This window comes from Sinohyriopsis cumingii, chromosome 2 (genome assembly GCF_028554795.1).
Source record: "Sinohyriopsis cumingii isolate HCF-2022 chromosome 2, ASM2855479v2, whole genome shotgun sequence".
NCBI lineage: Eukaryota > Metazoa > Mollusca > Bivalvia > Unionida > Unionidae > Sinohyriopsis > Sinohyriopsis cumingii.
This window is the reverse complement of record NC_142962.1, coordinates 91058427-91084042: the sequence shown is the minus strand read 5'-3', so window position 1 is coordinate 91084042 and position 25616 is coordinate 91058427. Positions and strand designations below refer to the sequence as shown.

The 25616-nt window shown below is 32.8% G+C and overlaps 1 protein-coding gene across 6 annotated transcripts in view; it reads left to right on the top strand.

Moving 5' to 3' along the window:
• The window catches only part of LOC149805357 (uncharacterized), a 133506-nt gene extending 108403 nt beyond the window's left edge, over window positions 1-25103 (top strand). For 4 of the 6 annotated variants that reach the window (XM_089949657.1, XM_089949637.1, XM_089949623.1 and 1 more), the window contains exons 14-15: window positions 5183-5334; window positions 15987-25103. In XM_089949657.1, the coding sequence (XP_089805783.1) occupies window positions 5183-5285 (103 nt within the window). In that variant the 3' untranslated portion in view covers window positions 5286-5334; window positions 15987-25103. The remainder of the gene's footprint in view (window positions 1-5182; window positions 5335-15986) is intronic. The other 2 variants (XM_089949644.1, XM_089949629.1) reach the window with 2 other exon arrangements.
• The last annotated feature ends 513 nt before the right edge of the window (window positions 25104-25616 follow it).

Below are 25616 nucleotides of genomic sequence, written 5' to 3'. Positions count from 1 at the left end.
CTGGGTGAAAGACACAGGTCTTCAGAAACTTCAGAGTAACTGCATGTGTTAGAAGTACAGGTCATACATCAGTAATTACCTTGATTAGCTCTGCAGGCCTCGCATGAAATGCATTCTGTCCATTCTTCTAATGTGTGTGTGTGTGTGATTTGGATTTTTAACATAGCTTTAACAATTTTTCAGTCATATTGCTACAATGTCTGCATTGTGACAGTTTAAAGTGATGTCTAGCACTGGGGCATCATGCCGCAGACATGTAGCATGATGTCCCACCCAGTTACATTATCCTGACATCAGACAAACCAGTCCTAACACTAACCTCTTAATGCTGAGTGCCTGGTGAGGCAGCTGTTAGTACCATTTTTATAAGTCTTTGGTATGACTCGGCCGGGGTTCAGAATGACTTCTCACATCCAAAGGGGATGCTCCTACCACTAGGCCACCAGAGCGGTCCATTCTTCTAATGGGACTAGTTATGAATTAAGCGTGTATGATGCAATGCATATTTATCTCATACCCAATAGAACCCATGTGGACAGTGTCTTGACCATTGGAACAGTGTCTTGCTCCAGTCGCTAAGTTACCATTCGGCTTGCTAGAAAGCTTCTCGTATGACTGAAAAGTTGATTATAATCTCATGATCTCGCTACAAGTTTAGATTTATCACATCAGTGAAAATAATTGTCATCAACTAATAGTAAATTATTTCTGGAACAAAAGTTACAAAATATCTCAGAAACAATTGCCTCATCATATTGATCAGTCTCTGTAATAATTGCTTTCCTAGAACATCGACATATAAAAAATTGCTAAGAATATAAGAAGGTGTAGATATTTCTCATCAGTCAGTAAGGACTTTGTATTCCTTACAGTACATAGATTTTGTTGACTGATTTTATGTTTTCATGCTAATTTTTCATAATACAATCATTTACGCTGTGAAAAAATTCATATGTGCAAGCTTTAAAATCATTGACATCACTTGATAAATCAAAACAAAGCCAAATTCAAATCTAAACAATAAATTTTATGTAATGTCCATTGTCAGTCAGTGTAGTCAAGTGATCACAGCACTTTGTAATAATTTGCTAGATGCCTGTGAATATTCATCTGCATCAATTTGCTAGGTACCTGTGAATATTCATTTGTAGCAATTTGTAACAATTTGCTGGGTGCTGTGAATATTCATTCATAATAATTTGCTAGATGCCTGTGAATATTCATTTGTAACAATTTGCTGGGTGCCTGTGAATATTCATTCGTAACAATTTGCATAGGTGCCTATGAATATTCCTTTGTAACAATTTGCTGGATGCCTATGAATATTCCTTTGTAACAATTTGCTGGATGCCTATGAATATTCCTTTGTAACAATTTGCTGGGTGCCTGTGAATATTCATTCGTAACAATTTGCATAGGTGCCTATGAATATTCCTTTGTAACAATTTGCTGGATGCCTATGAATATTCATTTGTAACAATTTGCTGGATGCCTATGAATATTCATTTGTAACAATTTGCTGGATGCCTATGAATATTCATTAAACCAGTGTAATGAATCTGATCATACTACCAACTCAGATATTTGGGATGCTTTTCACTCATGCAGAAACTCATTAAAAACCAAGGTCAGTGGTGTTCATTTTTTTCCTTTTTATCATCCATTGTCCATCCATCTGTTAGCACAAGTTTGTTACTGCTACTCCTCCTAAACTACTTGGAGGATTGCCATTAATCTTGAGTTGGTCCTAGATGAAAAATGAGCTGCTTGGACAGCTAGTGTGGCTACTGTGGCAGCCATCTTGAAAATAGTGTTATCACTATTCCTCGTGAAAGGAAAGTCATGTTGACATTAATGCTTATTCATTTATCAGTACTGTCCAAGTCATATAGGACATTCACCAAGATTGATTTTCCTAGAAATAAACTACTACCAATACATTGTTTCATTCTTGAATGTTAGCCAAACTATTCATCAAAATGTACACTTAGAGATAATGTTCTCCCTTGTCTCATTCTTGAATGTTAGCCAAACTATTCATCAAAATGTACACTTAGAGATAATGTTCTCCCTTGTCTCATTCTTGAATGTTAGCCAAACTATTCATCAAAATGTACACTTAGAGATAATGTTCTCCCTTGTCTCATTCTTGAATGTTAGCCAAACTATTCATCAAAATGTACACTTAGAGATAATGTTCTCCCTTGTCTCATTCTTGAATGTTAGCCAAACTATTCATCAAAATGTACACTTAGAGATAATGTTCTCCCTTGTCTCATTCTTGAATGTTAGCCAAACTATTCATCAAAATGTACACTTAGAGATAATGTTCTTCCTTGTCTCGTTCTTGAATGTTAGCCAAACAATTCTTCAAAAGATACACTTAGAGACAGTTTTACTGTGTCTCTTGCTTGAATATTAGCCACACTGTTCATTAAAAAAATGCATATAGAAATACAGTTTTACCTTACCTTGTGGTTGAATGTTAGCCATACTATTTATCAAAAGAATGCTACAAGATAATGTTCTACATTGTTTCATGCTTGAATGTTAGCTATACTATTCATCAAATAGTACATTTATAGATAACGTTCTGCCTTGTCCCATGCTTGATTGTTAGCCACTCTGTTCATCAGAAAGTACACCAAGTGATAAAGTTCTAAGTTGTCTCATGCCTGAATGTAAGCCACACTCTTAAATAGTACACTTGAAGATAAAGTTCTACCTTGTCTCTTGCTTGAATGTTATCCACACATTTAATTAGTAAACTTTGCAATAATGTTCTACCTGATCTTATGCCTGTTTGCTAGCTGCACTGTCCATTAAATAGTACCCTTAGAAATAAATTTCTGTCTTTGTCTTGTGCTATTAACCACACTGTTCATTAAATGAAATACAAGTGGTGCCAGGTAATATTTTTTAATCAGGAACAAGAAAATACTTTTTTACTCAGTTTGCTTTAAAAACAATCAAATCTGGATAATACGTGTATAACCAGTATGTTGTACAGGTTGTCATAATTAGAATATGTATGGAAAAATAAATACTCAGTATGTCATAATTAGAATATGTATGGAAAAAATTGAATACACTATGCCATAATTAGAATATGTATGGAAAAATAAACACCCAGTATGCCATAATTAGAATATGTATGGAAAAATAAACACCCAGTATGTCATAATTAGAATATGTATGGAAAAATAAACACCCAGTATGCCATAATTAGAATATGTATGGAAAAATAAACACCCAGTATGTCATAATTAGAATATGTACGAGGAAAAAACAAGCAGTATGTCATAGTTAGAATATGTGTGGAAAATAAACACCCAGTACGTCATAATTAGAATATATATGGAAAAATAAACACCCAGTATGTCATAACTAGAATGTGTTTGGAAAAATAAACACACAGTTTGTCATAATTAGAAATATATATAGAAAATTAACACCCAGTGGTCCTAATTAGAATATGTATGGAAAAATAAACATACTCACTTTCCAACTGCAAACTGCATAGATTAAAATCTGCTGCTACTTTATGCTACTTTATGCACCACTAGATCTGGGTCTATGCAGTCTGTTAGCAGTAATCTGTCAACAAACAGCATTCATAAACCCTGATCTGCTAAGGCATTAGGTGATGACAGATCTGGGTCTGTGTATTTTGCAGATGGACTAGACTTGTGAGTATATACAGTAATCAACCATCTGTATGTAAAATTTTGGGGAATCTGGTAGATGCATAAAAGTACATGTAAATAATGGGCACATATGATGTTTCACTGGTGTCAAATAAATTAGTGTATAACCTGATATCCCATTTTACAGGATATTGAAAACCTGTATATGACAGGTATGTCAAAATAGGTTATTCTTCATTGCCAGGTAAATAACAAAGCTCTCTAAGATTGAAAATTTATAGGTGAGGTATGTCAAAATAGGTTATTCTTCATTGCCAGGTAAATAACAAAGCTCTCTAAGATTGAAAATTGTATAGGTGAGGTATGTCAAAATAGGTTATTCTTCATTGCCAGGTAAATAACAAAGCTCTCTAAGATTGAAAATTGTATAGGTGAGGTATATCAAAATAGGTTATTCTTCATTGCCAGGTAAATAACAAAGCTCCCTTAGATTGAAAATTGTACAGGTGAGGTATGTCAAAATAGGTTATTCTTCATTGTCAGGTAAATAACAAAGCTCTTTAAGATTGAAAATTGTATAGGTGAGGTATGTCAAATTAGGCTACTCTTCATAGGGTCAGTGAGTTAAAGGTCAAGGTCACCAAGATTGACATCTTCATTTTGGATTAAAAAGGTCAAGTATCCAAGCAATGAAAGAGGGTTTTGCATGACAGAAGTATATTACTATTTATCACATGGCTATGTTCTAATGTACTGTTTGCATTACAGTCGTACTTCATGGGCATAATCACCACATTGGATTTTATTTGATAGCTTTTTGCATTGTCAGATTTCAATCTTTATACTCATGAGGCTTCATATCCTGAGACATATTTAAATAAGTTGTACATTATAGTAACAAAAGTGGGTCAGTATGACATAAAGCTAGATCAGTGTAACCTACTTTACATGCTTGACAGACTATTTAACTGATATACAGTTTAACTTGTACATTCTGAAATATATGTCCTGTATTTATTATGTAAACTATACATATTCTTCCAGTTTGCATTTATGTTAGCCTTGCTTGAATTTATAAAGAAAAGTATGTCTGGTGGGAGATTCTAGTTTTGAGAAACATTGTGTGTTTTAAAATGTAATGTCTCTTTGGAAGGCCCTCATACTTTTTGCATTCATTTACATGTCCAGCTGCAGACTACACAGACCCTGATCTGTCACATAATGCCCTGGCATATCTGGGTCTATGCAGGTTTTTTGGGGACTAGTTAGTAGAACAAACAACATAGAATCTGATCTGCCATTATTGAGCAAATCATGCAATGGCAGAACAGTGTTTATGTTCTTTGCAGTTAGACTGGACATATAAGTGAATATAGATAGTATTGGTTTGGTAAAATTTTGTCATGGAGTGCTTCTACATGTGCCTATGGATCAGGGAACGTGCTTTCTATGTCTTCACAATTTGTACTAATAAGTATTTCTTTTGCACCCAAGGTTTCATGGGATTGATGTTTTGTTGTGCTTTTTTTAATCAGACACGGGACATCTGAGGAGGAAGCTGCCATGCACAAACTTGGAGTATGTATCAGTACACAAAGGGTGACCAACAACAACACAGAATTTATAGAGAATATATAATAATAGGCTTGGGCCGCTGGGATATCCTGGCCCAACAAGTATGAACTAGGTCAGGTTACAATCGTATGCTTGTTGTATGCAGCCTCTATGTATGGTGTGGATGTGCATGTACATGGTGGAAAAGGCCATCATTATCTAAAATAACACAACTTTGAACATGTTATCTTTACATAAAGATTGATTTATTCCAGTATAGGCTTGAAAACATCACAGAATGGACAGACTCCATGATTTTAAGTAGGAAGTGATCTCAAAGCCAATTTCATTGTAAGCATAAATCTACACCATTGTTAGTCACAAAGATTAAACGTTTTTTGTTTTTGTTTGGTAGAAACTCTCAGCATCTTGTACACAAACATAGGCTCATGATATAAGATTCCTGTTTATGATCAGCACACCAAGTATCTATCAAACTTTGGCATCCATAGGGTGGCCTTCCTGAACATTCGGTAGCCATTTCAAATTTTTGGTTGCTAGACCCTTACAATTAGGTTGCCATAGACTCTGTGAGAAGAAATGAATTAAGTTGTGATTTAATGGCAGGAAATGAAGAAAAGCAAAGGTGTTGGCTAACTGGTGGAAAATTAAGGAGCATTTACAACAAAACATAAAAATTATTTAAAATTAATATACATAGATCTTTCTCACAGAACTAATCATGATCTTCTTCAACCTTGGGCCAGCCAGTAAAAATCAGTTTGGAGTTCTCTATACCATTTCCCCTCACAGATGATGTATTCATGTATTGGACTGGTCACTTAGGCTGTAAGACAGACTAGTCACATGTCAAAAAAGGAAGTGGCAGTTTCACAGTCAAAAATGCATTTTGATGTAAAGTAAATTGTAACTGCTGAATAAATTTAGCATACAACATGACATATTTGTGTTACGAGTCTGTGCTCTTAAAATAAGTAACAGAAAAGAGTGAACACAGTCTCTTGTTGAATCACACAAATATTATTCCAGTTTTGAATTCAGTATAAATTCCAGTAAATGTTTCCAGGTTTGAATTCAGTATAAATTCCAGCGAATGTTTTTATCTTAGAATTTAATCAGAGCACTTTTGTATTTCCAGAAAATAATCACTTAAATTCAATACATTGGAAAAAGAGAAAATTCAGCCCAAACTGGTCACAACATAATATGACTTAACATGACAAGTGTTTGAAGTCCAACTGACAAACCTTGATGAAAACATCAGTTACACGACAAATTAAGACGCAAAACACATCCCTGGATGAGGATCAAGGTTCATTCTTCTAGAAGTAAACAGAAGTTTGTTACCATATGGAACGTGATAAATATCACATAATCCAGGGATGACCTTGACTCAACTTAATCATTCATACTCTCTTAAAGATATATATAAAAAAATTAAAAGTTGTTTACCAAAATTTTTGCGATTTTGGAACAAGGTCAGCAGGTAGATACAGTGTTTCATTATCCATAACATATAATAAAATTTTTTAAAATATTAAAAAAAACTAACAAACAAATCAAATTAAATTAAATATTCATAACACTTGTAACTATAAATTGTTTATGTCATTTTATGGTTGCCACATTATTTTTCTAAAAGTTGCTAGAGGGCAACCAGTTGACAGTTTTCACTTGCCAATTCTCTATTTTTAGTTGCAAATGTGACCATTTTAGTCACCACATGGAGCACTGATGATCTCAGTGCTTGAAGAATTGGTTAAATTTTAGTGCTTCTATAAGGCCTTGACTAACCACAGGACTGTGCATTGCCAATAATTTGAAGTATCAGCATATCTTGGAAGCACATGATACACACAACTGTGAACAGCATAGAACCAGACTGTTAGACTGGGCATGCATAAGGTATTGAGGTGAATCACGACCATAATTCTGTGTATATATTTACTGTTAATATTTGGTATATTTTATGATTTGTATTATTCTGTGTTAGTATTTTCAAATTTATATTGCATGTATATTTAAAAAAAAAAAATTTCTACAGCTAATATTTGTTTCTGTGAAACTGTAACTGTCATTAAAATGTTTGTGCATGTGACCCTTTGATCCTTTTCTGGATTTCCTGGGGGGAGAGCTGAAAACACTAGATTCCTTATATATATATATATATATATATATATATATATATATATATATATATATATATATATATATAGAGAGAGAGAGAGAGAGAGAGAGAGAGAGAGAGAGAGAGAGAATGTATTAAGGTCGTATTAAGGTCAGTGAGTTTACAATAAGCAATTTAGGAGAAGAAACATTTAAATATTGAACATATAGGCAGATGTAGGGTGCCATTCAGTCCACTGGCATTAAAGTGAAGATATATTAAATGATGATTTTATACACGTATGGTGCAAAATCTGTATGATAAGCATTTTTAATTTGTATTTTAAAAAATGACCATTAGCACTTAATAAACACATATTGACAGTCAAATGAGTGATGGTAATATGCATATATTGACAGTCACAAGAGTGATGGTCATATGTGCATATTGACAGTCAAATGAGAGATGGTCATATGTGCATATTGATTCAAATGAGTGATTCCAATGAGTGATGGTCATATGCACATATTGACAGTCTATGAGTGATGGTCATATGCACGTACTGACTTCCAAATGAGTAGTGGTCATATGTGCTTATTGACAGTCAAGTGAGTGATGGGCATATGTGCTTATTGACAGTCAAGTGAGTGATGAGCATATGTGCATATTGACAGTCAAGTGAGTGATGGGCATATGTGCATATTGACAGTCAATGAGTGATGGGCATATGTGCATATTGACAGTCAAGTGAGTGATGGTCATATGTGCATATAGACAGCCAAGTGAGTGATGGTCATATGTGCATATAGACAGTCAAGTGAGTGATGGTCATATGTGCATATTGACAGTCAAGTGAGTGATGGTTATATGTGCATATTAACAGTCAAGTGAGTAATGGTCATATGTGTTTATTGACAGTCAAGTGAGTGATGGTCATATGTGCTTATTGGCAGTCAAGTGAGTGATGGGCATATGTGCATATTGACAGTTTAGTGAGTGATGGGCATATGTGCATATTGACAGTCAAGTGAGTGATAATCATATGTGCATATTGACAGTCAAGTGAGTGTTGGGCATATGTGCATATTGACAGTCAAGTGAGTGTTGGGCATATGTGCATATTGACAGTCAAGTGAGTGTTGGGCATATGTGCTTATAGACAGTCAAGTGAGTGTTGGGCATATGTGCATATTGACAGTTAAGTGAGTGTTCGGCATATGTGCATATTGACAGTCAAGTGAGTGATGGGCATATGTGTATATTGATAGCCAAATGAGTGTTAGGTGTATGTGCATATTGACAGTCAGGTGAGTGATGGGTATATATGCATATTGACAGTCAAGTGAATGATGTTCATATGTGCATATTGATAGTCAAGTGAGTGATGGTCATAGTTGCATATTGAGTCAAGTGAGTGATGGGCATATGTGCATATTGATAGTCAAGTGAGTGATGGTCATAGTTGCATATTGAGTCAAGTGAGTGAATGTCATATGTGCATATTGACAGTCAAGTGAGTGATGGGCATATGTGCATATTGACAGTCAAGTGAGTAATGGTCATATGTGCATATTGACAGTCTAATGCTTCACTTTTCATATTTATGTTTATTATCCAGATTTTGCAACTTATTTAAATAAAGAGAATAGATCACTGTCTGATAAGATAGAAAAAAAAAAAGAAGCAGGAACAGAAGAATGGAGTTTCAGAGTGTTGTTCACAAAGAAGGAGGGGTCTCTGAAGGAAAATAATTGTCAAACATCTCATTGACTTTTGGGGCATATGGTTTTTTTCTGCACACAGACACATACACAGTTATTGTAATGTTGTTAAAAAGGTTCCCCAGACCAGATCGGTTTGTTATGTGGAATAATACATAAAGAAAAAAAAAATTATAATGCTCTGTCTGTCTGTCTCTGTTTCTCTTTCTGTCTCTGAAAACAAATGATGTTGATTACATTATTCAAATTTGCATTATGCTACATCTTGAAATGTTCACTTAGCTACATTGTAATTTCCATGGTGTTATTTTTATTGCTTTAATTCTTTTTATTAATGTCTTGATTAAAATATGAAAGGAACTGATAGAATGCAGAAATGAAAGTTAGAGTTGGAATTTCAAGATGTTAAATTGTAGTATTCTAATATCATACATATCAAATTTAGAAACAAATATTGTCAGAGGTAAAAATGCAACCGAGAAGGTACATTCAACATGCATAGGAAATGCAAGCATAGAATAATGCAAATTATAACAACATAATGGAAAGTATATACCTAGAATTAGGTCACAGATTCTCTTCCATAATTACTGGCACCATCACATTTTGATCCAGGCTGTTTATAAATAGAATAAGCAAGATGTGCTGAGCTGTCATTGCATAGTCCAACAGTTCTGATTTTTTGGCGATTGTGTCCAACTTTATTGAATATTTATATCATACAGCTCTAAATGATTGTTCAAACAAGGCCGTGAGGTTTATGATATTTTTTGTATTTAAGGGGAAAAAATCAAATTATTCCCCCACACCCCATTGGGTCAGTTCTGGGGGCTCATATCCTGTGAAGATCTTGTACTTCTTTACATTAGGAAATAATGGACTTCTGATCACATTAGAGCATGATGGACTTTTTATCACATTAGACCATGATGGACTTTTTATCACATTAGAACATGATAGACTTTTGATCAAATTTAGGCATGATGGACCTTTTGATCATGTGTATGTAAAGCTAAGCTTGAGTTAGGAATGGCCTGTAGTTTTTCCTGTAGATGCTTTTTCTCTCTGTGAATGTATTATGTACTTCCATACTCCGTGGGTAAGTAAAATATATCAGAACATTAAATGCTAATTTTTAAAACAATGAGAAACATTTTTCCATCATCTATGAAAACTGAATAGCGTCAGAGAGGATAAGTGTTTGGAACATTAAAAGTTAGTGAAATTTTGTTTGAAGCCATTGAAGGTAGTTTATTCTTTTATGTATCACTGAGATACCATTAACTGATGTTACTCTGGTAATGAAAAACAGAGCAGAGGTTTGTCATTTGCCAATTTAATTGTTTTCTTAAACTCATGATTAACGAAAAAGATTGGATGATATTGCAGTTAATTCAAACTGGTTATGATAGAAATATATGCTGTAATGGTCATTCAGTGGAGTATGTTTTCTGCCGTAGTATTTGTTGGTCATCCTGATGTGAAATGTATAATATATTTGCTTCAGTGAAACTTGCTGTCACAGAAATCTTGTAGATGGCTTGTTTAGTTTTAATGCCCATTTTCAGTAGATTCATGGATGAGGAAACCCTTCTTATACAGAGAACCAGTTTGCAGATTGACTAGTACTGTACACTACTGCCATCAAGCAGCAGGTGGGTGATGGATGAATTCCATTTGAATGAAAATGTAAACTGTTTCATTTAATAAGGTTTTAGAAGTTTACAATTAGGCCTGTATATTTCTTTGATTTCAAATTAGCTTATTAAACAGAAGCCATATTATAGTGTACTTATTCCATAGTACATTAAACATATCAATTTTTAAAACTAAAAGCAATCTCAAAAATATATTTGAAAAGCAGAAGTGCTTGGGGTACAGTAAGAGTCAATTGCAAAAGAAGTGTTAGTAACTATGTTTTAATTGAAAACGCACAATATATATTTGGATTGAAATATTCCTGTAAATATGCAAGTACATTAGTTTTGTTACACTATGAGCTATTTAACAACTTTTCTGCTAGATCTCCTTTGGGCTTTTTGTAGTTGTAGCAGTATGACTGTAGAACTTTGGTTGCACACATAACTTTTCACTGTGTGAATAGTATTAGTATACTAATTGTTGTCTTTAAAATCTGTTAACTTTTTAAAAAGATTGAACATAATAACATTACCATAAATATCCCATGGAAACTCCAAGCTCAGTAAAAGGCTGATCTCCCTCCTTTTGAAAATTTTGCATTGGACGTTTTATCAAATGATAAGACCATCTACTTGTAACAATATGCAGGGCAGGCAAGAGGTGGGGTCAACTGGAGATATATCCACGGGCCCAGGCCCATAAGGGGTCGCAGGCCGAACAACACTTTTTAATTTTATAAAAGAAAAATTTTGTTTTGAGCAAGAACTTGGAGAGGCCCATGTGTTTCTTACCCCAGGGCCCATGATCACTCTGTATGACTCTCTATGGCCCTGACAATATGCAGCAGGCCATCATAGGAGAATTCAGTGGGACCTTGTTCATTTAGACTCCTTAAGGGATGAAGAGACGGGGTGAACATGAAAACATGAAAAATGTTCATTATGTGGGTGGGGCTTGAGGACATGAAAACTTGAAAATGTTTGTATTAGGAGTTTAGATGAAAGTGCTATTATATTCCAAATCAGCATTTTGAGAGATCTACATGCAGTTTGAATAAACTGATAATATGAATAAGCGAGGTGTGGCTAAATTATAGTCTAGTGTACTGCCTATCAGACCAGAGTGTCGTTCACAAAGGAGATGTGGTCTCTGAACAAAGACCTCCATGTTAAATTCAGCACTAGCCCAATTCTCTGAAATTTTCTTGGTCTTTTCCATTTTTTTACTTCTCTTGAATGTAAAATTTTGCAAGATGACTTCATGCTAATAATGTTTTCCTATCACTCAAGAGTTAATATGCTCCTTTTAATTACATGTGATTAGCACATTTTTAGCTAACCATACCATAAGACCAAGTGAACTTCTGGTACCTCCCTTTGTCAGTTATGTGTCTGTCAACAATTACTATTTTCATCTTCTCAAAAACCACCAAACAGTTTCAACCAAATTTACACAGAGCATCATGGTATCTAGGCTTTTCAGGATTGTACACATCATGTTGGTTATCCATGAACTACGGCTTTAATTACTAAAAAAGGAAAACCTTTAACTGACTTTTCCAAAATTGATTAAGTTTGCCATAAATCATCCTGGCATAAAAACCTATACAAAGTATGCTAATCTGTCATCAAATACAGTCACCAATAACAAGATCAATTGTTATTTTCATCTTTGCACTAACCTCCTGACATTTTCAGCCATTTTTTTTCAAAGAGATTCCTTGCATAAAGATATTTAAATGTGTACAAATGATTTTGTCTGACTATCTAACATGACCACCATTGCTAAAACTAGAAAAATCATTAAACGACTTCTCTCAAACAAGTGTGCAGAATAAATAGAAAGCATCCTCACATGAAGCCCTTTCAGATTTATCCCCTAAATGATGATCCACCAACAAATATGTCTGCCATAACTGTAAATAATATTTTTTTTAAAAAATACTTTCAAAACCACATCATGAAGTTTCACCAAAAGTCTACAGAAAATGTCCAGTCTCAAAGACCTCTAAGACTGGTAGAAATCATGCTTGTCTGCCTTCAGATGTGGCCACCATTACTAAAACTACACAATCTATAAATTTCCAATTTTTCAAGGACTGCTGAATAGGATTCAGTCAAATTTGACAGAATGCATTCTGGCATAAACACCTTTCAGATTTAAAAAAAAATGATGCTGATCCACTGTTGTATATGGCCACCAGGATGCATCCAGACATGAAGACCTTTCATATCAGATTTTTACAAATGATGCTGATCCACTGTCAGGTATGGCTGATGTTTTAAAACAAATCGAAAACCTGCGTAACAGAATTTGACCAAATCTGACAGTAAGATCCCTTACTTAACACATTTCAGAATTTTAGAAAGATACTGTCAGATATGGCTGCCATTGCTAAAGGAGAACAAGACTTGCACAAGTTTGCCTGAAACAAATTTTGAAGAAAATCAGGTCAACTTTGACAAAAAGCATTTCGGTATTGGTGAGATGATGCTGACATACAGTCAGGTATGGATGAAAATACGCAAACTAGAAAAACCTTAAAACATTTGTTTTCCCAACATAAGGAATCAACAGCATTGGAGATTTGAACCTAAATCATGTTACTGGTACTGACTTCTTGGCCAGCTGTTCCTATATTTAGCTATTTGACAAATGTCAGGTCAGTGATTTCAGGTCCACTTTAGCTTCTTGTTTTCTTTTATATAAGAAATGCAGTCTATGGTAGAAAAAATGTTCATGATAATAAATGCATATGTTATTGGTATGAAAAAATCTACTGATGTTTGTGTTTTTTTAAACAATGTTCAACAGTATTCTTCAAAATTTGACAATTTACAGCTCACTTATCTGACAATATTTAACAATAGGAAAATTGAGGTAGACTTGAGTATCTTTAGAATTTTGCTCAAAATGATTAATGAAACGGACTATTTTGCAACAGTTATTTTGAAACAGGAAAATAGGTTAACTGTTTTAAACAGTAGTTGAACTTGACTTTCTATTATTACAATCAGAGTATATTACATTTATATTTTGTAAAAATTTAATGAATATCATCAGTAATACAGTTACTGAATATTTAATGAATATCATCAGTAATACAGTTACTGAATATTAAATGAATATCATCAGTAATACAGTTACTGAATATTTAATGAATATCATCAGTAATACAGTTACTGAATATTAAATGAATATCATCAGTAATACAGTTACTGAATATTTAATGAATATCATCAGTAATACAGTTACTGAATATTAAATGAATATCATCAGTAATACAATTACTGAATATTTAATGAATATCATCAGTAATACAGTTACTGAATATTAAATGAATATCATCAGTAATACAGTTACTGAATATTTAATGAATATCATCAGTAATACAGTTACTGAATATTAAATGAATATCATCAGTAATACAGTTACTGAATATTTAATGAATATCATCAGTAATACAGTTACTGAATATTTAATGAATATCATCAGTAATACAGTTACTGAATATTAAATGAATATCATCAGTAATACAGTTACTGAATATTAAATGAATATCATCAGTAACACAGTTACTGAATATTAAATGAATATCATCAGTAACACAGTTACTGAATATTTAATGAATATCATCAGTAATACAGTTACTGAATATTAAATGAATATCATCAGTAATACAGTTACTGAATATTTAATGAATATCATCAGTAACACAGTTACTGAATATTAAATGAATATCATCAGTAATACAGTTACTGAATATTTAATGAATATCATCAGTAATACAGTTACTGAATATTTAATGAATATCATCAGTAATACAGTTACTGAATATTAAATGAATATCATCAGTAATACAGTTACTGAATATTTAATGAATATCATCAGTAATACAGTTACTGAATATTTAATGAATATCATCAGTAATACAGTTACTGAATATTTAATGAATATCATCAGTAATACAGTTACTGAATATTAAATGAATATCATCAGTAATACAGTTACTGAATATTAAATGAATATCATCAGTAATACAGTTACTGAATATTTAATGAATATCATCAGTAACACAGTTACTGAATATTAAATGAATATCATCAGTAATACAGTTACTGAATATTAAATGAATATCATCAGTAATAGTTACTGAATATTAAATGAATATCATCAGTAATACAGTTACTGAATATTTAATGAATATCATCAGTAATACAGTTACTGAATATTTAATGAATATCATCAGTAATACAGTTACTGAATATTTAATGAATATCATCAGTAATACAGTTACTGAATATTAAATGAATATCATCAGTAATACAGTTACTGAATATTTAATGAATATCATCAGTAACACAGTTACTGAATATTAAATGAATATCATCAGTAATACAGTTACTGAATATTTAATGAATATCATCAGTAATACAGTTACTGAATATTTAATGAATATCATCAGTAATACAGTTACTGAATATTTAATGAATATCATCAGTAATACAGTTACTGAATATTTAATGAATATCATCAGTAACACAGTTACTGAATATTAAATGAATATCATCAGTAATACAGTTACTGAATATTAAATGAATATCATCAGTAATACAGTTACTGAATATTAAATGAATATCATCAGTAATAGTTACTGAATATTAAATGAATATCATCAGTAATACAGTTACTGAATATTTAATGAATATCATCAGTAATACAGTTACTGAATATTTAATGAATATCATCAGTAATACAGTTACTGAATATTTAATGAATATCATCAGTAATACAGTTACTGAATATTAAATGAATATCATCAGTAATACAGTTACTGAATATTTAATGAATATCATCAGTAACACAGTTACTGAATATTAAATGAATATCATCAGTAACACAGTTACTGAATATTAAATGAATATCATCAGTAATACAGTTACTGAATATTTAATGAATATCATCAGTAATACAGTTACTGAATATTTAATGAATATCATCAGTAATACAGTTACTGAATATTTAATGAATATCATCAGTAACACAGTTACTGAATATTAAATGAATATCATCAGTAATACAGTTACTGAATATTAAATGAATATCATCAGTAATACAGTTACTGAATATTAAATGAATATCATCAGTAATACAGTTACTGAATATTAAAACTGTGGAACAAAAGAAGAATGACCTATTTTTATGAATTAATGGTATATGAAGAATTTGAAGGTACAAAAAATTACAGACAAAATCGGTTCCGTTATTATATTGAGATCATTTTGTCAATTTTAGGAAGCAGACCAGTACTTGTGATGACATTTTGCACAGTCTTCACCGTGAATTTGGAGAAAAATGTGATAAAAATGGTTGCCTAGACAACGATGATATCTCATTCCAGCCTCTGGATGAACTTCATACACGCAAACGTTCCAATTCCGCCTCCAAAATATTGGACAATTACAAGTTTGATGACGATGAGTGGCAGTCATGGGGTTTTGTTTGAATTAAGATAATATTTAAATAAAAACTTAACATTTCTTCAGTGTTTCATGATCACATTAAACTTTTTAAATTTTGTAACTGTTGCGCTGTTATGGTTTGTCAATTCAAAAATTATTAATAGACAACTTTTACCATACAGCTGCAGGGTAAGAGTCCAGTTCGTAGATGTTAGGTATGTTTAGAAAGGTTTAGTATAATGAAATGTAAATTCTACACCTGACATATTTTCTATCATAACATTCGCAATTTTTCTATTGAAAATGAAAATTTCCAGCCAGATTTGAAAACATTTTACCTGTGGTAGACCAAGGAAACATGAACTCATTTTTGTTCACAGAATTCCTCACGTTCATTCAGTTAATAAAGGCAGTTTGGTGTGTCATTTAACATGGTTCATATTACCTCGAATAATCCTTGAATGTGAGGTGATACATTGAAAATGCTTGATTTATTAATATATCTATTTTAACCTTGAAAAGTTCTTGAATTTTTTGAAAAACTAGAAAATAGCAAAATGTAACAACTATAATTGCAAGAAAAGCCCTTTTTTGTCAGGGTCGACATTTATATAGGACAAAACTTCTAACATCTATTCTAGGGTGTAGATGCATATGGATGCCCAAGGGATTGCTGTGTTGAGTTTCTGCCAAGGTGGGCTTGATATTAAATTTAAAGTAATTTTACAGAATTCATACACAATATTGTATTATATCGGACTGTTATTTCAGTATGATGCACTGGTCACTTGTATGTAAAATTATGCAATATGCCTGCTAATTATTAATATCATATTCTTATATAATTTCTAAACATCATGATACAAAACTAACCATGGCCCATATGTTCTGTTAGAATTACTGATAACTACAAGGTACCTGATGGAGGTTGGCCAGTACAAGGTACTTTATGGAGGTTGGCCAGTACAAGGTACTTGATGGAGGTTGGCCAGTACAAGGTACCTGATAGAGGTTGGCCAGTACAAGGTACCTGATGGAGGTTGGCCAGTACAAGGTACTTGATGGAGGTTGACCAGTACAAGGTACCTGATAGAGGTTGGCCCGTACAAGGTACTTGATAGAGGTTGGCCAGTACAAGGTACCTGATGGAGGTTGGCCAGTACAAGGTACGTGATGGAGGTGTGTATAGATATTCATATGTCTCACTGTGTTCAAGTAGAGGGTCTGCATGGATTGGAGTCAAGAATTCATGCTTCATACATCGTATATGTGTCATGTCAAACAAAGTGAACAGTTATAGGTGCCAGACAGTTACATCTCAGATATTAATGTCTGTTTACACCATTATGCAACAGAATCTTCAGTTAAGATGGTAACTTCATTACACAAGATGGTAACTTCATTGCACAAGATGGTAACTTCATTACACAAGATGGTAACTTCATTGCACATTATTGATAACACTCATTCAGAGGTACACATGCCCCTTCAGAAATTGAGAGAGGCCTGGGCCACTTAGAGAGTTTGAGGCCCCTAGCCCTGGTTATATTGAAATTTGGAAATGAAGCAAATGCCAAAGTGAGCCCATATAATTTACTGTGTAAAGATTTAAAAGACAACTAAGTACACAAGAGTATTAAAGAGGTCTAAAAAGGACTGGTAAAAACTAAGACCCCTTAAGGGTTGAGACCTGGGCCATGGGCTACCCTCTGATTGAGCCTGGTGATACCCACAACTTGGGGTCAAATGGAATGAGGTGCACCATGGTGTACTTCTAGCTTCACAGTGTTTGAATGAATGTACCATATGTATTCACTTATAGGTCGAATGTAACTGCAGAACAACATAGTCCTGGAAATGTACTAGGAGATCTGGCTGTGTTGTTTATTCTACAGATTGCTTCTAACAAACTGCATAGACCCAGATCTGAAAACTCATTATGTGATGTCTAATCTGGGTCTGTGTAGTTTGCAGTTGGATTTGATGTATAATAAGGTATGTATGTATGTAGATAGGTAGGTAGATATGATTTTTATGTATAGTGTGCCGTACATGGTAACTCCCTTGACTGATGCATCCTGAATCTGTCCTGCATTGCCTAGTATCTTCGATTGCATTGTCTGTCTGTAAAACATTGAAACCCACAGTTATTTAGCATACATTTTATCATATTCTTTATTACAGTATCTCAAAATACAAGATTTGTAAAAATTAGAGGCACGGTGAGCAATTTACTCACAAATTTATCTCCACTTCTAGAATACCCTGCGTTAATTATGACGGATATCAGTTTGTAGTAACAAAAGGTGCATATCTCTTCTGGACATAGAGTACAATGATTTGTCATCTTATACGTCTTCTGATGATGACCATAATAGAGTAATCCACTAAAAACTGCAGGAGTAGTTCCAGTCACAAAATTATGCCATACATTGCATCCCAGTTCTGAGTCAAAAAGGGAAATAACTCTAACAAAAAATCATTGGAGCACAGAGAGGTTTATTAAGCTAATCTTTAGATGATAAGCATAATATGTAATAAGCTATACAGCAAGCACAGTGAATGTTATGAGTGTCAGACTGGTGTCACGGGTCCAGTACCTGACCATACAAGTCCAAGTTGGCTGCTTTGTTGTTGTACCTGGCAAAGGCACTTAGATTTTATTTTCTTGGCATGATATAGCCAATAACTTATTGAAAGTGCATTTAAAACCAACAAAAACAAACAATCATCATGTGAAGATTTGCATTTTGTCAGGTCATTCTGGTCTTGCAGTTTGTTTTGTTATTTTCTGCAGTGTATGACACAGCCTTTGTAGCACAACTAGTCCTGCAATTTTTTTGTGTGTATTGCCATGAAACTTGGTAAATATTATGTTCATCTTCTGACACTATGCATATTGACACATCTTGCACTGAAAAAGTTAAAGTTATTTACCCTGTGTCTTTAGCTTCATGCAGCTTATCATAAAATCCAATTAGCATGACTAGATTCTCAGTTTGTCTTGCTCTTTTTTTATGGAGTGTTATGCATCTTAGTATGATTGCATAAATCCACTAAATCTAGAAAAATTAAATATGGCAAGTTTATTTTGTTGCATATAAAGACAACCTGATTAGATTTTCAAGCTGTTGTTATAGCAGTTTTTGTAATATTTCTTAATGAATTTTTTTTTAAATTTTGAGCTTGGACTTTCCATGGAAACCACATTAGTGGGATTAAACAAAATCCACTTAAGAGAGACAAATAAATATTGGCAACATGTTCATATCCATATGTACATGACCTTATTAGATTTTCAGGCTAATAAGCAGTTTTTCAATTTGTTGAAATGCATTTTGAACCTTCTAGTCTTAGGTAGACAAATACAGTTTTGATGTATCTTTATTAAAATTATACACATGTATATATGATATGATTAGATTGTCATGCCATTGTGGCAGTATTTTAGATTATTGTAACATTTTGAACTTTAAAGGTTTTATACTTATTTGGTCTGTATTGATGGAAGCCATGGTTGGGGTATGTGTTTTTCGAACAAAAATCTAGTTCTTTACCATATATATATATGTATATGTATATATATATATATATATATATATATATATATATATATATATATATATATATATATATATATATATATACAGTTTAAACCCGCTATAACAGGATAATTGGGGTAAAGAAAATTGGATCATGTTAATAGTGGGGGCACGTTAATGTGGGGTTTTACAGTATTTTACTTTCTTCAGAGAACAACACATTGGCATATATATGTTTATTCATGTCTAATGTATATCATGAATAGGGTATCAACACCATTTACTATCATGCCATCGTGGCATGCAATTCATCCATAATGCATGTAATTCCACTGAAAAATTTCACACATTTAAAATATTCAATAATTTTGTCACAGATCATTGTTTCTGAATACAACGTCAAATAAATACCATGAACAGAGTATTAACACCATTTACTTACTGTCTGATATCATACCATCATGGCATGCAGCTAATCCATAATACATATAATTCCATTGTAAAAATTTCATACATATTTAAACTATTCAGTAATTTTGTCACAGATCATTATGTGTCTGAATTTAATGGGAAAAATTAGCAGGGTCTATGAACAGTGTCAGTACAATTTTTATACTGCTAAAATTTCTCATATGCGTTTCCATGTACATTTATCCATTGTCAATTCCTAATAATTAATACTTGTATGCTTATTCATTTGAACGACTACAGCAAAAATAATTAACAAACAACACGTGCTTTCAGTGGGCTTATAACTTTTACTTCGGATTTTGTGACTGTCAAAAGAAACATGTGAAAAATACTTTTATAAAGATTTTTAAGCTGATCGTATTTCATACCCTTTCAATTTCCAGCTAATAAAGCAGTCATTATTTACTGGTCAATTGATTGCGTCTAATAACACTGCCAAGCCAAGCAAACATGTTGGTGGCTTTCATTTTTTGATGTTTATTAAACTGTGAGAATCTTTTATCAACCACCGCATTGTCTGCTGATTGGCTGTGTATGCAGTTAAAGAAGAAACACATGTCGGCTATTGTTTGAGCAATGATTGTATACAAAATTGATTGAAGACGATCACAAAGACAACTTACTGGCTTTACTCATGGATCAGGAATAAGTAACATTTTTGATAATGTTTATTTTGGCATAAATTTCTGATAATGTTTATTTTGGCATAACACTTCAAGAACCTGGTGAAATTGTTAAATTTCAGAAGCCACGCCACAATCATACTATATTCGAATTCATATGCAAACTCTTCCCCCCAATTGATAATAAACATTTTATACATTATTTCTTGTAATTTAAAAAAAAAATCCAGGTAAGAGAAAAATACACGTACATGTATTTAAAATTTCAGGAACCATGCCACACTCATATTCAAATTCATACACGATCTCTTCCCCAAAATGATAGTACATTTTTGTATACTATTTTACGCACTTTGAAAAAGAAAATTTTCATGTGCAAATGAATAAATGAAATTTCAGGAACCACACCACAAGCGCATTATATCTGAATTCATGTTATCGCGAGGTGTGTTATAGTGGGGTTGCATGGTATATATATATATATATATATATATATATATATATATATATATATATATATATATATTTTAGAACTTTAACACATGCATAAACCACCAATTTTCCTTGTGTCTATCCTGGTTCTGGCATGTAGCTGTGACTATGGGTTCTAGGGTTGTTCTGTTTGATTTATCTACATCTCAGGGGCATAGCAATGGTATTTTTTCATAATGAAAATGTACATTTGAGATATGCAATAAACATGGATTGCAATGAAATGTCTGTCTCTAGTAACAGTATTGCATCATAATGTAATATTTCAGGGTTTGATTCAATAAGTTTATACATTTCTACCTAAATACTGGTATGTTATGGTGTTTTCCATTTTAGTAGAGAGATTGGAAGATATATACTTATGAGATTTTCATGAATTATCCAAATCAACTTGTAATTGTTCTAGGTTTTTTGTCTGGTTTGAATTTTTACTTTTCTTTTAGCACAAGGACATGTACCAAAATGATTATTTTGTAATTATTCTTACTCATAGTTTTCTGCAAAAAAATGCAATCTTATTAAACATAAATGATATAACTAGTTCGTATAAAAAATGTGATGTTGTTTTCAAATATTACACAAGTATTGCCTGATTTAGTTTGATATTAATTGTATGTCAACCATTTACTTATTAAGGTGTCAGTATTATGCTTTATTGCACATTGAATACTGTACAGTAATAAAATGCTGGTTTTACATTGTTCACATACAAAAAATATCATCTTACTGCATTTGCAAAATCACTTATGCCATGTCATCATTAAAGTTCTGATCAGTGTATATATTAACAAACGTACACCTTCATGTTTTGATGAGTTTCTCTGACACTATTGCTTATACAGCCTGAGTACTGCACCACCATACTAAATATAGGTCACTGTGATGATGTACATTTTTTTAAGATTTAGGTCAGTCTCTGGAACACTGATGCTTTTACAGTCATGAAATAAATATATACATTCACTCAAAAAAGAGTACTATACCACTATGCAAAAGTAGGTCAAGGTGGCCTACTTTTTATGCTCAAGTGGTCATGTATTTTTGTATGTTAGGGTTTCTAAAATTCTATTATACAAGCATGAAAATAGATATGTACATAGATCAAGAGAAGCACCACAACACCATTCCAGAGTAGGTCACTTTGACCTAGTTTATACACATACTTTTATATTTAGGTCAGTATCTAGGACACTGTTGTGTGTACAGTCATAAAAATGGATATGTGCATGCATCGTAAGGAGTACTTCACTACAGTATAAAGAGATGGGCTCAGTGATGTACTTTTCATACTACATTGATAATATACACTTTTGTGTGCTGGTCAGTTTCTGTGACACCATTGCTTGCACAGCCATGAAGCTTCCTACATTATTTATTCTTGATCCATGTTATGCCTTTGTACCATAAGTGGGTTACCATGTTCTATTTTCAGGCTTCCATGACACTACATATTTCATTTGTTTAATTTCTTAGATCTGTAGCTATGGTAGTTCAATTGGTAGAGGATTGGACTCCTAAAATAAGAGCCTGAGCTTGATACCTGCCTGGGTCTGCTGCCTTTGTGTGTCCTTGGGAATGGGACTTAACTCCCATTTCTTTGGCATGATAAAGCTAATAATATGTTGAAAATGCCATGAAAAACAACCAGACAACCAACCAGACAACCAACATAAGCTCTTTTGTTTGTACTGTCTTGGAACTTGATATATGTGTGACCTATATTTTAACACTTAAATGATTTTTTACACCTTTGATATTGAGGTGAGTTTTTAGGACCCTGTTGTTTGTACAGTCATCAAACTAGTCATGAACAAGCGTCCTGAGAAGTATTGCATACCATAACATAGTAATATCCTCTGTCTTAATAAATATTTGCAGGAAAGATTAATTTCTTATTAATCTTGGAGAATATTATTTTTACTTTGAACCAATGCTTTACAGATGATTTAGAATGGATGTCATTCACTCAAATAACATATAATTATGAAACATGTTAACATCAACTTTTCATCTGTTTATGAAAAGTGGTTGATTAGAAGTTGGAAATTATCCAGACATTTTATAATTATTGTATAGTTTTTTGTAAATATACATTCATCATTTATTAACACTGCAAACTTAGTAGATCCAGATCTGATGATGCATTATGTACTGTCGGATTGGGGTAATTTATAATCTTCATACCATTTACGATTTATGATTATGTACTGGCGGATTGGGGTAATTATGTCTGGTTATGTGAAGTTTTCTTCTGATGTCTAGTTGGTCCAAAATGAAAATGGTTCTGCTTGGACATCCAATATGGCCTCCACAGCAGCCATGAAAATCTTTTTCTCACTACTTCTTCTGAATGGGTGGTCATATCAACATTGGGTTTTTACAAGAAGATTTCTTCTAATATCTAGTTAGTCCAGAATGAAAATGGTTCTGCTTGGATATCCAATATGATCACCACAGTGGTCATCTTGAAAATTTTGTTGTCACTACTTCACCTGAATGGATAGTCATATCAATCTGTGGTTTATTGAAAGGCTTCTTGGTCCTAAATAAAAATGTTGCCAGTTTTACATTTAATATGGCTGCCATGATAAACATAGTGAAAATCTTGTCACACATTCTCCAGAATGGATGGTCATAGCATTGGGTTTTGACCAAAGTCTTCTATTGGTGTCTGGTTTGTCCTGAATAAAAAATGTTGCCAGTCTCACATCTAATATTGCTGCCAAGTCACTGATTTGAAAATATTATCATTCAAGAATATCAGAGATGGTTTTCAGCACTCAGTAGTTACAAAGTAGAAATGGTCTTATCTTGAATTACAGGATATTCTTTTCAGAGAGTAGTGCGTCAGTCCCTTTTAGTGATTCTTGTTCTTTGAAACTTTCAAGATGGTTGTTGATGTATGATAGCTCTGATTTTATTAGAAATTACAGTATCTTCCGTCCATAAGCAATATGTACATAAGCTTATAATTTATGCTATGCTATTATCGTCATGCTTTTTAAGAAAGCATCATTTTTTAAAATATCCTTTATCTGTCTGTCTATCCATCCTTCCATCTATCCATCCACTAACACAGGTCGTAAACCACCTGATGGAATTTCAGAAAAATGTATTATTAAGTTGTACCTCTTATAACCATCAGCAGGAGGAGTCTTGTCATTGGCATCAATTTCTGATATCCCATTGAGGGACCAGAGATCATATATACAAATATTGCAGTTACAATGATATTTTCAACCATTTTATAAATAAATACAGTGCCTATGATGGAATGTATTGTCATGCTAACATTGACTCCACCCAGATATTCGAAGTTCAGTGAGTTAGTCGGCATGTTTTATTCAATGAATCTTATATCAACTTGGAGAGAGTAACTTCTTTTTGGAAATCCAGTTTATGATTCAGTATTATGTGTAAGATAGATGATTGGTACAAGTGTTTTCGGTAGGAAAAAGTAAGGGATGTAATCAGTGGAAATTATCAAGTTTTCAGATAGTTTCTATTGGGATTACATCCCTTACATATCTCCCAAAAGGTTTTAATGTGTTGGAACATACAAGAACCCTTTATCTAATTAATTTATTGTATAATGAAGAAATGATAAATGCAAACTAAAATTTTGAACAACTGGCATTCTATATCTTTATAGTTTATCTCACTGACAGTTCCAGACAGTATGGTGGGGGAGGGACTAAAAAATGTAGTCCTATCAGGGGTCAGTAGTGTATATGACCTAACAAGTGATGTTATATAATTGAGATTGTTCATTAAAACATACAGAAAATGAAATTAAAAATTGAATAAAATGAAAGAAAATTGTTTCTTTGTTAATATTTAATACATTTAAAAAGGTAGACTTGGATTTGTCATATTTTCAGCACACAGACATGCACACAGACATTAAGTGAAAAATACAAAACATTTCTGCTTTTTAAATCCATTGGAAAGTGGATTTATGCAGCATTAACTTGTATTTTGCTGAGGTTGCTGCTCTGTATTGCTATCCGAGGGGTTGAAGGTGATGTCATTAGTGCTCATCATTGCATTCATTGGAGACTGGATGGTACTGCTGTTAAAATTTCCCCCAAATTTTCTTGAATTTGAGCATTTTTAATTTTTCTCAGCTTCAACAATGGTTTTTCTACATCTGCATTGCAGCGAGGGAGTGTCAAACTTGTTACACCTTAATGTCTTAGTAATATTTCTACCTTGAAACAATTCCTTACACTGGTATGAAATATGACTCTCCAGACAGCAGATTGTGCTCTGCAATTAAAATAGAAGAAAAGCTTTTAAGCTACGGTATTGTGACTTGGTCTGTTAATGATTATG